This window comes from Narcine bancroftii, assembly GCF_036971445.1.
Source record: "Narcine bancroftii isolate sNarBan1 chromosome 12 unlocalized genomic scaffold, sNarBan1.hap1 SUPER_12_unloc_2, whole genome shotgun sequence".
Classification (NCBI taxonomy): Eukaryota; Metazoa; Chordata; class Chondrichthyes; order Torpediniformes; family Narcinidae; genus Narcine; species Narcine bancroftii.
In genome coordinates, this window is record NW_027211808.1 from 2182059 (window position 1) to 2196907 (window position 14849).

At 59.5% G+C, this 14849-nt stretch overlaps 1 protein-coding gene across 1 annotated transcript; it reads left to right on the forward strand.

The window, feature by feature from the left end:
* The first annotated feature begins 10264 nt into the window (after nt 1-10264).
* LOC138750135 (uncharacterized) lies at nt 10265-11223 on the forward strand. The gene is made up of 2 exons (XM_069912274.1): nt 10265-10517; nt 10694-11223. The coding sequence occupies exons 1-2, from the start codon at nt 10265-10267 to the stop codon at nt 11221-11223; spliced, it is 783 nt and encodes a 260-aa protein (XP_069768375.1).
* Nucleotides 11224-14849: the final 3626 nt, after the last annotated feature.

Here is a 14849-nt window from a genome sequence, read left to right on the forward strand (position 1 = left end):
GCCCAACAGTCCCCATGCTATCAGCCAAGCACACGTCTTCTCCGGCAATTGCCACCAACTATTTCACTCACGACGGCAGATCCAGCACACGTCTACCGCTGACCTCTCGTGTCGCTTTCTCGACCACTGGCTCCTCCAGCCGCCTTTCTCTCCTTTAGGCCGCTTTTGACCAGGTTCTCAGTCGACACCCGCACCATCCGGAGTCCTCCACCGCCGACCACTCAGCCCACGTTTTCTCATGCTGGCTACTCCAGCTCCCGTTATCTCCCGCTGGCCGCTACGTACCCCGTTCTTCCTCACCGGCGTAACCTGCCAGCCTTCTTACCTGCCGGCTGCTCCAGCCCCCGTCAGCTGCTCTCTCCGTGCAGACGACATGCTGTAAGCCCATCTGCCAGCCTTCTTACCTGCCGGCTGCTCCAGCCCCCGTCAGCTGATCTCTCCGTGCAGACGACATGCTGTAAGCCCATCTCCCTATTCGCCGGACAGTAGCCCAAACCACATTCTCTACCGCCGGCAGCTCCAGCCCCGTTCCGTCTCACCCTCCGCCCCCTCCCGACCACAGCAGCCCCGATTCTCCAGCGCCGACTTCTCCAGTCCCCTTCACGTACACGGGCTGCTCCAGACCCGTTTTCTCATGTTGGCTGCTCCAGCTCCCGTTCACCCATGCCGGCAGTTCCAGCACCGTCAGCAGCTCTCGCCCTGCATTCGGCATCCTCTCTTCCCAGCCCCCTTTTTCTCCACCAGTCGCCCAACCAATTTCTCTCCCGGCATCAACTCCAGCCCCCGTTCTCCATCTCTGGTCGATCCAGCCACGGTTCTCCCCGCTGGTCACTGCAGCCCCGGTGCTGCTCTAACCCTGCAGACACCATGCTGACTGAACAGCTCACTTCTTCCCCGCCATTTTCCCCAAATTCCATCTATTCCGGTGGCAGTTCCAGCTCCCTTCTACCCCGCCATTTGCCCCAACACCCTTCTCTCCCGGTGGTAGCGCCATCTCCCGTCTACACCGCCGAGTGTTGCAGTCCCCTTTTAGTCTACAGGCCACTCTAGCACCCGTTCTTCTACGGCCATTCCAGACCCCGTTCTCCCAAGCTCACTTCACACCCGCCATTCAACCCAACACCCTTCTCTACATCGGGGAGCTCCAGCTCCGCGTTCTTGCCAGCCGGCCACATCAATCCCCGCTCTTCCCTGCTGGCCACTCGAGGCCCCGTTCAACTGTCAGGCTACTCCATTCTATGTTCTTCCGGCCGCTGCACCCACCGTTCTCCCAGGCCAGCTGCTCTAGCCCTGCAGTCCGCATGCTCTTAGCCCAGCTCCCTTCTACTCCACCAGTTGACCCACCCATTTCACACACGCCGGCAGCTACAGCCCCCGATCTGAACCTCTGTCCGATCCAGCCTCCTTTCTTTGTTGCTGCCGCTTCTGACCCTGTATTTCGCCTCCGGCCAATCCAGCCCGCGTTCAGCACTGCCGCTCCAGTCCCCGACAGCCGCTCTCTCCGTGCAGTCCCAATCGTGTAAACAGAGCCCCCATCTCCCTCGCCAGTCGCCCAACCACTTTCTCTCCGTCCGGCAGCTCCAGGCCCCTTCCATCAAACCTTCCCTGACCCTCCCCCCCCCCCCAACCTACCGCACCGGCCACTGAAGTCCCGGTTCTGCTGCGACGACCGCTCCAGTCCCGTGCTCGTCCACAGGCCGCTCCAGCACACATTCTCTCATGCTGGCTGCTCCAGCACCGACAGCTGCCAACTTCTCTAGCCGTGCAGTACATATACTAACATCCCAGCACCTTCTCCCCCGCCAGTCACCCCATCCCCCCTTCTCTCCTTGTGGCAACTCTAACTCTTTCCCGCCTTCCGCTCCATCTCCCGTTCAACCCGCTGTCTACTCGAATTCCCTTTCTTACCCTCTGGCCACTCTAGACCCGGTTCGCCAGCGCCGATTGCTCCAGTCCCCATCTCGTCCACTGGCTGCACCAGCCCCGGTTCTCCCCTGCCTTCCGCTCCAGCCCCCGTCAGCTGCAGTAGCCCTGCAGTCGCCATGCTGTCCTCCCAGTCACCTAATCCTCCCCCATTTGCCCCAACCCATTTCTCACCCGCCGGCAGCTCCAGTCCCCGTTCTCTAACGCTTTGATCACCAAATCCGGTCAGCATATCTAGCCCCGCAGTGTCCATGCTGACGGCCCAGCAGCATTCTCCCCAGCCACATACCCCAACCCCCTTCTTTCCCAGTGGCAGCTCCAGCACACGTTCTAATCTTCTGATTGCTGCAGTCCCCTTTTTGTCCAGAGGCTACACCTGCCCCCGTTCTCTCCCGCTGTCCGCTGCACGCCCCGTTCTTCCCCACCGGCTACTCCAGCCGCCGTTCATCCCTGCCAGTTTCTCTAGACCTACAGTCCCCATGCAGACATCTCAGACCCTTCTCCCCCGCAAGTCATCCCATTCCCCCTTCTCTCCCTGCGGCAACCCTATCTCTTGTCGGCTGTGCGGACCATTTCACGTCCAACACGATGTCTGCTCCAATTCCCGTTCTTACACTCAGGCCACACCATCTCCGGTTCTCAAGCGCCGACCGGTCCAGTCCCCTTCTCGTCCACGGGCTGGTCAAGTCCCCGTTTCTCTCCCGCTGCCCGCTGCACCCCCCGATCTTCCCCACCGCTACTCCATCCCACAATCTCCCCTACCAGCTTCTCAAGCCCTGCAATCCGCATGCTGACATCCCAGCATCTTCTCCGTCGCCAGTCACCACTTTCCTCCTTCTCTCCTTGCGGCAACTTTAACTCTTCCCCGCCGTCCGCTTCATCTCCCGTTCAACCCGACGATTGCTCGAATTCCCGTTCTTACCCTCTGGCCACTCAAGCCCCGGTTCTGCAGCCGACCGCTCCTATTCCCTTATCGTCCACGGGCTCCTGAAGTCCCCGTTGTCCCCTGTTGTCCGCTCCAGACCCGGTCATCTGTATTATACCTGCTGCCCCATACTGTCCGTCCAGATCCCTATTACTCTGCCATTTGCCCAAACCCATTTCTCTCCCACGGGCAACTCAAGCCTACGTTCACGACAGTTGACCACTCCTGTCACCATCTCGTCCACTGGTTGCTCCAGCCCCCATTCTCTCTCGCTTGGCTCGAAAGCCCCCGTCAGCTACTCTATCCCTGCAGTCCCCATGCGGACTGCCCAGCTGCCTTCTCCACCGCCAGTTGCCCCAACCCCCTTCCCTCCCAGCGGCAGCTCCAACACCCGTTCTAATTCTCTCATTGATGCAGTCCCATTTTGTCCTCGTTCTCCCCTGCCTTCCGCACCAGCTCCCGTCAGCTGCACTAGCCCTGCAGTCCCCATGCTGTAAGTCCATTCGCTTCTTCTCCGACATTTGCCCCAATCATTTCCGTCCCGCCGGTAGCTCAAGCCCACGTTCCCCACCGTTGACCGGTCCTGTAATCTTGTCGTCCGCTGGTTGCTCAAGACCCGTTCTCTCTCGTTTTGCTCGACAGCCCCCGTCAGCTGCTCTATCCTTGCAGTCCCCATGCTGACAGCCCAGCTGCGTTCTCCCCCGCCAATTGCCCTAAACCACTTCTGTCAAAGTGGCAGCTCCAGCACCCATTCTAATCCTCTGATTGCTGCAGTCCCCTTTTTATCCAGATGCTCCTCCAGCCACGTTCTCCCCTGCTGTCCGCTGCCGCCCCCGTTCTTCCCCACCGGCTACTCCAGCCGCCGTTCATCCCTGCCAGTTTCTCTAGACCTACAGTCCCCATGCAGACATCTCAGACCCTTCTCCCTCGCAAGTCATCCCAATCCCCCTTCTCTCCTTGCGGCAACCCTATCTCTTGCCGGCTGTTCGGACCATTTCACGTTCAACACGATGTCTGCTCCAATTCCCGTTCTTACACTCAGGCCACACCATCTCCGGTTCTCAAGCACCGACCGGCCCAGTCCCCTTCTCGTCCACGGGCTGGTCAAGTCCCCGTTTCTCTCCCGCTGCCCGCTGCACCCCCCGTTCTTCCCCACCGCTACTCCATCACCCAATCTCCCCTACCAGCTTCTCAAGCCCTGCAATCCGCATGCTGACATCCCAGCATCTTCTCCGTCGCCAGTCACCACTTTCCTCCTTCTCTCCTTGCGGCAATTTTAACTCTTCCCCGCCGTCCGCTCCATCTCCCGTTCAACCTGCTGTCTGCTTGAAATCCCGTTCTTACCCTCTGGCCACTCAAGCCCCGGTTCTGCAGCCGACCGCTCCTATTCCCTTATCGTCCAAGGGCTCCTCAAGTCCCCGTTGTCCCCTGTCGTCCGTTCCAGTCCCGGTCATCTGTACTATACCTGCTGCCCCATACTGTCCGTCAAGACTGCTTCTCCTCTGCCATTTGCCCAAACCCATTTCTCTCCCACGGGCAACTCAAGCACACGTTCACCACTGTTGACCACACCTGTCACCATCTCGTCCACTGGTTGCTCCAGCCCCCGTTCTCTCTCGCTTGGCTCGATAGCCCCGTCAGCTGCTCTATCCCTGCAGTCCCCATGCTGACTGCCCAGCTGCATTCTACCCCGCCACTTGCACCAACCCCATTCCCTCCCAGTGGCAGCTCCAACACCCGTTCTAATTCTCTGATTGCTGCAGTCCTATATTTGTCCCCGTTCTCCCCTGCCTTCCGCTCCATCCCCCGTCAGCTACACTAGCCCTGCTGTCCCCATGCTGTCCGCCCAGTCTCCTTCTCCTCTGCTATTTGCCCCAACCCATTTCTCTCCCGCCGGCAGCTCAAACGCACGTTCGCAACCGTTGGCCGCTCCTGTTACCTTCTCCTACACTGGTTGATCCAGTCCCCGTCCTCCCCTGCAGGCTGCTCCAACACCGGTCAGCTGCTCTAGCCCTGCAGTCCCCATGCTGTCGACCCAGTCCCCTTCTCCTCCGCCATTAGCCCCAACTCATTTCTCTCCCACCGGCAGCTCAAATCCCCGTTCCCCACCGTGTACCGCCCCTCTCACCTGCTCGACCAATGGCTGCTCCAGACCCCGTGTTCCCCGACAGCCGCTACATCCCCAGTCTTCCACCGCCGACCACTCCAGCCGTACTTCTCTCAAGCTGGCTGCTCCAGCCCCCGTTTTTCTCCAGCTGTCCGCTTCTGCCAACTTTCATCCCCGCCTGCCTCTCCAGCACACGTTCTTCCCTGCCAGCCGCTCCAGCCCCGTCAGCTGCTCTAGCCCCGCAGTCGCCTTGCTGTCAGCCCATTCCCCTTCTCCTCCGCCATTTGCCCCAATACATTTCCGACCCTCCGGTAGCTCAAGGACACGTTCCGCTCCGTTGACCGGTCCTGTCACCTTGACGTCCACTGGTTGCTCAAATCCCTTTCTCTGTCGCTTTGCTCCACAGCACCAGTCAGCTGCTTTATCCCTGCAGTCCCCATTCTGACTGCCTAACTGCCTCATCCCTCGCCAGTTGCCCAAAATCACTTCTGTCAACGTTGCAGCTCCAGCACCTGTTCTAATCCTCTGATTGCTGCAGTCCACTTTTTATCCTGATGCTCCTCCAGTCCACGTTCTCCACTGCCGTCCGCTGCCGTCCCCGTTCTTCCCCACCGGGTATTCCAGCCCTCGTTCTCCCCTGCCATTTTCTCTAGTCCTGCAGTCCCCATGCAGACATCCCAGACCCTTCTCCCACGCAAATCATCCCATTCCCCCTTCTCTCCTTGCAACAACCTTATCTCTTGCCGGCCTTCTGGACCATTTCACGTTCAACAGGATGTCTGCTCCAATTCCCGTTCTTACCCTCTGGCCACTCCATCCCCGGTTCTCCAGCGCCGACCGCTCCAGTCCCCTTCTCATCCTCTGGCTGGTCAAGTCCCCGTTTCTCTCCCGCCGTCCGCTGCAGACGCCTTCTTCTCCACCGTCTAATCCATTCCCCGTTGTCCCCTACCAGCTTCTCAAGGCCTGCATTCTCCATGCTGACATCCCAACCCATTCACCCGGCCATTCACCACATCGCCCCTTGTCTCTTTCGCCACTCTAACTCTTGCCCACCGTCCGCTCCATCTCCCGTTCAACCCGCTGTCTGCTCGAACTCCCGTTCTTACCCTCTGGCCTCTCTAGCCCCGGTTCTCGAGCACCGACCGCTCCGGTCGCATTCTCGTCGACTGGCTTCTCCAGCCCCCGTTCTCTCCCGCTGTCAGCTCCAGCCCCCGTCAGCTGCTCGAGCCCTGCGGTCCCCATGCTGACTGCACAGCTGCCTTCTCCTCCGCCAGTTGCCCCAAACCAGTTTTGTCCCTGTCGCAGCTCCAACACCCGTTCTAATCCTCTGATTGCTGCAGACCCCTTTTTTTCCATTGGCTGCTACAGCCCCGTTCTCTCCCGCTGTCTGCTGCACCCCCCGCTCTTCACCACCGGCTACTCCATCCCCCTTTCTCTCCTACCAGATTCTCAAGCCCTGCAAACCGCATGCTGACATCCCAGCATCTTCCCCACCGCCAGTCACCACATTCCCCCTTTTCTGCTTGCGGAAACTCTAACTCTTGCCCGCCGTCCGCTCCATCTCCTGTTCAACCTGCTGTCTGCTTAAATTCCCGTTCTTACGATCTGGCTACTCCAGCCCCGGTTCTCAAGCGCCGATCCATCAGTCCCCTTCTCGTCGACGGGCTGTTCCAGTCCCCGTTCTTCACTGCCGGCCGCTCCAACGCCCGTCAGCTCCTCTACCCTGCAGTCCCCTTGCTGTCCGACACGTCCCCTACTCCTGGGCCATTTTCCCCAACCCATTTCTCACACGCCGGCAGCTCAACTACCCGTACCCCAACGTTGACCGCACGTGTCAACTTGCCATTCACTGGCTGCTTCAGGCCCCGTTCTCTCCCGCTGGCCCTCCAGCCCCCGACAGATACTCTAGCCCTGCAGACCACAGCTGATTCCACAGCTTACTTCTCCCCCGCCATTTGACCCGAATCCCTTCTCACCCGATGGAAACTCCAGCTCCCGTTCTACTCTTCCGATTACTGCAGTCCCCTTTTTGTCCAGAGGATGGTCTAGACCCCGTTCTCTACCGCTGGCCGCTGCAGTCACCGTTCTTCCAGCTAGCTACTCCAGTCCCCATTCTCCCCTGCATGTTTCTCTAGCACTGCAGTCCCAATGCTGACTTCCCAGCTGCCTTCTCGCCCGCCAGTTACCCCAACTCCATTCTCTCCCAGTTGCAGCTCCAGCACCCGTTCTAATCCTCCAAAAGCTGCAGTCCCCTTTTTTGTCCAGAGGCTCCTCCAGTCCCCGTTCTCACCCACTGGCCATTGCAGCCCACGCACTTCCCCGCCGGCTACTCCAGCCCCCGTTCTCCCCTGCCAGCTTCTCTAGCCCTGCAGTCCCCATGCTGACTTCCCAGCTGCCTTCTCCCCCTCCAGTTTCCCCAACCCCCTTCCCTCCCAGTGGCAGCTCCAACACCGTTCTAATCCTCTGATTGCTGCGGTCCCCTTTTTGTCAAGAGGCTGCTACAGGCCCCGTTCTCTCCCGCTGTCTGCTGCACTCCCCGTTCTTCCACACCGGCTACTCCATCCCCCGTTCTCCGCTACCAGCATCTCAAGACTTACAATCCGCATGCTGACATTCCAGCATCTTCTCCGCCGCCAGTCACCACATCCCCCCTTCTCTCCTTGCGGAAAATCTAACACCTGCCCGCCGTCCGCTCCATCTCCCTTTCAACCCGCTGTCTGCTCAAATTCCCGTTCTTACCCTCTGGCATCTCCTGCCCCGGTTCTCTACCACCGACCGCTCCAATTCCATTCTGTCCACGGGCTGCTCCAGTTACCGTTCTCCCTTAATGGCCTCTCCAGCCCCCGTCAGCTGCTGTATCCTGCAGTCCCCGTTTTCTCGGCCCAGTCGTTTTCTCTTCCGCCATTTGCCCCAACCCATTTCTCACCCGCCGCCAGCCCAAGTCCCCGTACCACACCGTTAACCGCTCCTGTCACCTTCTCGTCCACTGGCTTCTCCAGCGCCCGTTCTCTCCCGCTGACAGCTCCATTCCCCAGTCAGCTCCTCGAGCCCTTCAGTCTCCATGCTGACTGCACAGCTGCCTTGTCCCTCTCCAGTTGCTCGGAACCCCTTCCCTCCGGGTGGTAGGTCCAGTTCCGGTTGAACTCCTCTGATTGCTGCAGTCCCCTTTTCGTCCACTGGCTGCTCCAGTTTTCGTTCTCCCCTGCCGGCCGCTCCAGCGCCCGTCAGCTGCTCTAGCCCTACAGTTGCCTTGCTATCCGACGTCCCCTTCTCCTGGACCATTTTCCCGAACCCATTTCTCTCTCGCCGTCAGCTCAATTTCCCGTTCCCCACCGTTGACCGCTCCTGTCACATTCTCGTCGACTGGCTGCTCCATCCACCGTTGTCTCCCGCAGACAGCTCCACCTGCCGTCACCTGCTCTAGCTCTGAAGTCCAAATCCTGACTCAACAGCTGCCTTGTCCCTCGCCAGTTGCTCAAACCCAAAACCCTCCCGGTGGCAGGTTCAGCTCCCGTTGGACTCCTCTGATTCCTGCAGTCTCCTTTTCGTCCAGTGGCTGCTACAGCCCCCGTTCTCTCCCGCTGATCCCTGCAAACCTCGTTCTTCCCACCGGCTACTCCAGCCCCCGTTCGACCCTGACAACTTCTCTAGCCCTGCAATATACATACTGACATCCCAGCACCTTCTACCCCGCAAGTCACCCCATCCCCCTTCTCTCCTTGAGGCAACTCTAACTCTTTCCCGCCGTCCACTCCATCTCCCGTTCTTCCCGCTGTCTGCGCGAATTCCCTTTCTTACCCTCTGGCCACTCTAGACCCGGTTCTCCAGCGCCGACTGCTCCAGTCCGCATCTCGTCCACTGGCTGAACCAGCCTCCGTTCTCTCCTGCCTTCCGATCCAGACCCCGTCAGCTGCTCTAGCCCTGATGACCCCATGCTGTCCGCCCAGTCCCCTAATCCTCCGCCATTTGCCCAAACCCATTTCTCACCCACCGGCCGCTCAAGTCCACGTTCTCGACCGTTCAACGCTCCTGTCACCTTCTCGACCACTGGTTGCTCCAGCCCCGGTTCTCTCTCGCTTTGCTCTCCAGCCCCCGTCAGCATTTCTAGCCCCGCAGTGACCATGCTGACTGATCAGCTGCCTTTTCCCCCGCCAGTTACCCCAACCCCCATCTTTCACATTGGCAGCTCCAGCACCCGTTCTAATCCTCTGATTGCTGCAGTCCACTTTTTGTCCAGAGGCTACTCCTGCCCCCGTTCTCTCCTGCTTTCCGCTGCTCCCCCCGTTCTTCCCCACCGGCAACTCCAGCCCTAGATCTCCCCTGCCAGCTTCTCTAGCCCTGCAGTACCCATAGTGGCATCCCAGCATCTACTCCCCCGCCAGTCACCATATCCCCCCCTTCTCTCCTTTGACAACACTAACTCTTGCCCGCCGTACGCTCCATCTCCCGTTCAACCCGCTGATTGCTCGAATTCCCGTTCTTACCCTCTGGCCACTCCACCACGGCTTCTCCAGCCGACCACTCCTGTCCCCTTATCGACCACGGGCTCCTCAAGTCCCCGTTGACCCCTGTCGTCCGCTCCAGACCCGGTCTTCTGTACAATACCTGCTGCCCCATACGGTCTGTCCAGACCCCTTCTGCTCTGCCATTTGCCCCAACCCATTTCTCTCCCACGGGCAACTCAAGCCCACGTTCACGACAGTTGACCACTCCTGTCAACTTCTCGTCCACTGGTTGCTCCAGCCACCGTTCTCTCTCGCTTGGCTCGATAGCCCACGTCAGCTGCTCTATCCATGCAGTCCCCATGCTGACTGCCCAGCTGCCTTCTCCCCCGCCAGTTGTCCCAACCCCCTTCCCTCCCACTGGCAGCTCCAACACCCGTTCTAATTCTCTGATTGCTGCAGTGCAATTTTTGTCCAGAGACTACTCCTGCCCGCATTCTATCCCGCTGTCCGCTGCAGCCCCCTTATTCTCCACCTGCTACTCCATCCCCCGTTCTCCCCTACCAGCTTCTCAAAGGCTGCAGTCCCCATGCTGACATCCCAGCCCCTTCACCCCACCATTCACCCAATACCCTCTTGTCTCCTTGGCAACTCTAACTCTTGCCCGTCGTCCACTCCATCTCCCGTTCAACCAGATGTCTGCTCGAATTCTCGTTCTTACCCTCTGGACTCTGCAGCCCCGCTTCTCCATCGCAGACCGCTCGAATCCCCTTCTCGTCGACGGGCTGTTCCATTCCCCGTTCTCCCCTGCCGGCCGTTCCAACGCCCGTCAGGTTCTCTAGCCCTACAGTCCCCTTGCTGTCCGACATGTCCCCTTCTCCTGGGCCATTTTCCCCAACTCATTTCTCACCCGCCGGCAGCTCAAGACCAAGTATCCCACCGTTGACCGCACGTGTGAACTTGTCATTCACTGGCTGCCTCAGCCCCCGTTCTCTCCCGCTGGCCGCTCCAGCCCCAGACAAATGTTCTAGCCCTGCAGACCACATGCTGATTGCAGACCTCACTTCTCCCCCGCCATTTGACCCAAATCCCTTCTCTCCCGGTGGTAACTCCAGCTCCCGTACGATTGCTGCAGTCCCCTTTTTGTCCAGAGGCTGCTCTAGACCCCGTTCTCTCCCGGTGGCCGCTGCAGTCACCGTTCTTCCAGCCAGCTACTCCACCTCCCATTCTCCTCTGCCTGTTTCTCTAGCACTGCAGTCCCAATGCTGACTTCCCAGCTGCTTTCTCGCCCGCCAGTTCCCCCAACTCCATTCACTCCCAGTTGCAGCTCCAGCACCCGTTCTAATCCTCCAAAACCTGCAGTGCCATTTTTGTCCAGAGACTACTCCTGCCCGCCTTCTCTCCCGCTGTCTGCTGCAGCCCATTTCTTCTGCACCTGCTACTCCAATCCCCCGTTCTCCCCTACCAGCTTCTCAAAGCCTGCAGTCCACATGCTGACATCCCAGCCCCTTCACCCCGCCATTCACCCCATACCCCCTTGTCTCCTTGGCAACTCTAACTCTTGTCGGTCGTCCACACCATCTCCCGTTCAACCCGCTGTCTGCTCGAATTCCCGTTCTTACCCTCTGGACTCTGCAGCCCCGCTTCTCCATCGCAGACCACTCCAATCCCCTTTCTCGTCGACGGGCTGTTCCATTCCCCGTTCTCCACTGCCGGCCGCTCCAACGCCCGTCAGCTTCTCTAGCCCTCCAGTCCCCTTGCTGACCGACATGTCCCCTTCTCCTGGGCCATTTTCCCCAACGCATTTCTCACCCGCCGGCAGCTGAGGACCCTATACGCCACCATTGACCGCACGTGTCAACTTGCCATTCACTGGCTGCCTCAGCCCCCGTTCTCTCCCGCTGTCCGCTCCTGCCCCAGACAGATGTTCTAGCCCTGCAGACCACATGCTGATTGCAGACCTCACTTCTCCCCCGCCATTTGACCCAAATCCCTTCTCTCCCGGTGGCAACTCCAGCTCCCGTACTACTCTTCCGATTGCAACAGTCCCCTTTTTGTCCAGAGGCTGCTCTAGACGCCGTTCTCTCCCGCTGGCCGCTGCAGTCACCGTTCTTCCAGCCAGCTACTCCAGCCCCCATTCTCCCCTGCTTCTTTCTCTAGCACTGCAGTCCCAATGCTGATTTCCCAGCTGCCTTCCCGCCCGCCAGTTCCCCAACTCCATTCTCTCCCAGTGGCAGCTCCAGCACCCGTTCTAATCCTCCGAATGCTGCAGTCCCATTTTTGTCCAGAGGCTCCTCCAGTCCCCGTTCTCACCCACTGGCCACTGCAGCCCACGCACTTCCCCGCCGGCTACTCCAGCCCTCGTTCTCCCCTGCCAGCTTCTCTAGCCCTGCAGTCCCCATGCTGACTTCCCAGCTGCCTTCTCCCCCTCCAGTTGCTCTAACCCCCTTTCCTCCCAGTGACAGCTCCAACACCCGTTCTAATTCACTGATTGCTGCAGTCCGATTTTTGTGCAGAGACTACTCCTGCCCGCGTTATCGACCGTTCCACGCTCCTGTCACCTTCTCGAACACTGGTTGCTCCAGCCCCGGTTCTCTCTCGCTTTGCTCTCCAGACCCCGTCAGCATCTCTAGCCCCGCAGTGCCCATGCTTCAGTCACCGTTCTCCTCCGTCTTCCGCTCAGCCCCCGTCAGCTGCACTAGCCCTGCTGTCCCCATGCTGCCCGCCCAGTCCCCTTCTCCTCTGCCATTTTCCCCAACCCATTTCTCTCCTGCCCGCAGCACAAGCCCACGTTCCCCACCGTATTCCGCTAATGTCACCTTCTCTACCAATGGCTGCTCCAGGCGCCGTGATCCCCCGACAGATGCTCCATCCGCCGACTACTCCAGCCGCAGTTCTCTCAAGCTGGCTGTTCCAACCCCAGTTTTTCTCCAGCTTTCCGCTTCTGCCAACGTTCATCCCCGCCTGCCTCTCCAGCACACGTTCTTCCCTGCCGGCCGCTCCAGCCCCATCAGCTGCTCTAGCCCCGCAGTCCCCATACTGTCAGCCCAGTCCCCTTCTCCTTCGCCATTTTCCCCAACTCATTTCCGTCCCGCCGGTAGCTCACAGCCACGTTCCCCACCGTTGATCGATCATGTCACCTTGACGTCCACTGGTTGCTCAAGACCTGTTCTCTTTCGCTTTGCTCGACAGCACCCATCAGCTGGGCTATCCCTGCAGTCCCCATGCTTACTGCCCAGCTGCCTTCTCCCCAGCCAGTTGCCCAAAACCACTTCTGTCAAAGTTGCATCTCCAGCACATGTTCTAATCCTCTGACTGCTGCAGTCCACTTTTTATCCTGATGCTCCTCCAGCCACCATTCTCCCCTGCTGTCCGCTGCCACCCCCGTTCTTCCCCACCGGCTACTCCAGCTCCTGTTCTACCCTACCATTTTCTCTAGTCCTGCAGTCCCCATGCAGACGTCCCAGACCCTTCTCCCACGCAAGTCATCCCATTCCCCCTTCTCTCCTTGCGACAATCCTATCTCTTGCCGGCCGTCATGACCATTTCACGTTCAACACGATATCTGCCCCAATTGCTGTTCTTAGCCTCTGGCCACTCCAGCCCCGGTTATCCAACGCCGACCGTTCCAGTCCCCTTCTCGTCCACGGGCTGGTCAAATTCCCGTTTCTCTCCCGCTGTCCGCTGCAGCCCTGCAGTCTCCTTGCTGACCGACAAGTCCCCTTGTCCTCCGCCATTTGCCCTAACCTATTTCTCTCCCGCCGGCAGCTCAGGTTCCCGTTCTCCACTGTTGACGCTCCTGTCATCTTCTCGTCCATGTCTCCTCCAGCCACCGTACTCTCCAGCAGGCCGCTCCAGCACCCGTCAGCAGCTCTAGCCCCACAGACCCCAGCTGATATCCCAGCCCCTTCTCCCCCGCCAGTCACCCATCCACACTTCTCTCCTTGCGGCAACTCTAACTATTACCCGCCGTCCGCTCTTTCTCCCGTTCAACCAAATGTCTGTTCGAATTCCCATTCTTACACTCTGACCTCGCCGTCCCCGGTACTCCAGCGCTGACCGCACCAGTCCCCTTCTCGACAACGGGCTGCTCCAGTCCCTGTTCTCCCCTGCAGTCCGCTCCAGACCCCGTCAGCTGCACTGGCGCTGCTGACCCCGTTTTCTCCGCCCAGTCGCTTTCTCTCCGCCATTATCCCCAACCCATTTCTCACCCTCCAACAGCTCAAGACACCATTCCACATCGTTGACCGCTCCTGTCACCTTCTCGACGACTGGCCTCTCGATCCCCAGTTCTCTCCCGCTGTCAGCTCCAGCCCCCGACAGCTGCTCGAGCCCTGCAGTCTCCATGCTGACTGCACAGCTGCCTTCTCCCCCGCAAGTTACCCCAAACCCGTTTTCTTCCAGTGGCAGCCCCAACACCATTTCTAATCCTCTGATTGATGCAGTCCCCTTTTTTTCCATTGGCTGCTAGAGCCCCCGTTCTCTCCCGCTGTCTGCTGCACCGCCCGCTCTTCCCCACCGGCTACTCCATCCCCCGTTCTCCACTACCATATTCTCAAGCTCTGCAATCCGCATGCTGACATCCCAGCATCTTCTCCGCCGTCTGTCACCACATCTCCCCTTCTCTCCTTGCGGAAACTCTAATTCTTGCCCGCCGTCCGCTCCATCTCCCTTTCAACCTGCTGTCTGCTTGAACTCCCGTTCTTACCCTCTGGCTACTCCAGCCCCAGTTCTCCAGCGCCGATCGATCCAGTCCCCTTCTAGTCGACGGGCTGTTCAAGTACACGTTCTCCCCTGCCGGGACTAGCCCAGCAGTCCCCGTGCTTCCCGCCCGCCTCCGCTATTTGCCCTAACCCATTTCTGTCCCGCCGACAGCTCAGGCTCCCGTTCCCCACCGTAGATGCTCCTGTCATCTTCTCGTCCATGTCTCCTCCAGCCACTGTTCTCTTCCGCAGTCCGCTCCAGACCCCGTCAGCTGCACTGGCGCTGCTGTCCCCGCTTTCTCCGCCCAGTCCCCTTCTCCTCTGCCATTTGCCGCGACCCATTTCTCTCCCTCCGGCAGCTCAAGCCCACGTTCCCGACGTTGACCGCTCATGTCACCTTCTCGTCCACTTGTTGCTCCAGTCCACATTCTCCCATATAGACTGCTCCAGCACCTGTCATCTGCTCTAGCCCTGCAGTCCCCATGTTGTCCGCCCAGTCCTCTTCTCCTCCGCCATTTGCGCGAACACATTTTTCTCCCGCGCGCATCTCAAGTCCCCGCTCCACACAGTATACCGCTCCAGTCACCTTCTCGACCAATGGCTGCTCCAGGCCCCGTGAACCCCTGACAGATGCTGCATCCCAAGTCCTCCACCGCCGACTACTCCAGCCGCAGTTCTCTCAAGCTGGCTGTTCCAACCCCAGTTTTTCTCCAGCTTTCCGCTTCTGCCAACGTTCATCCCCGCCTGCC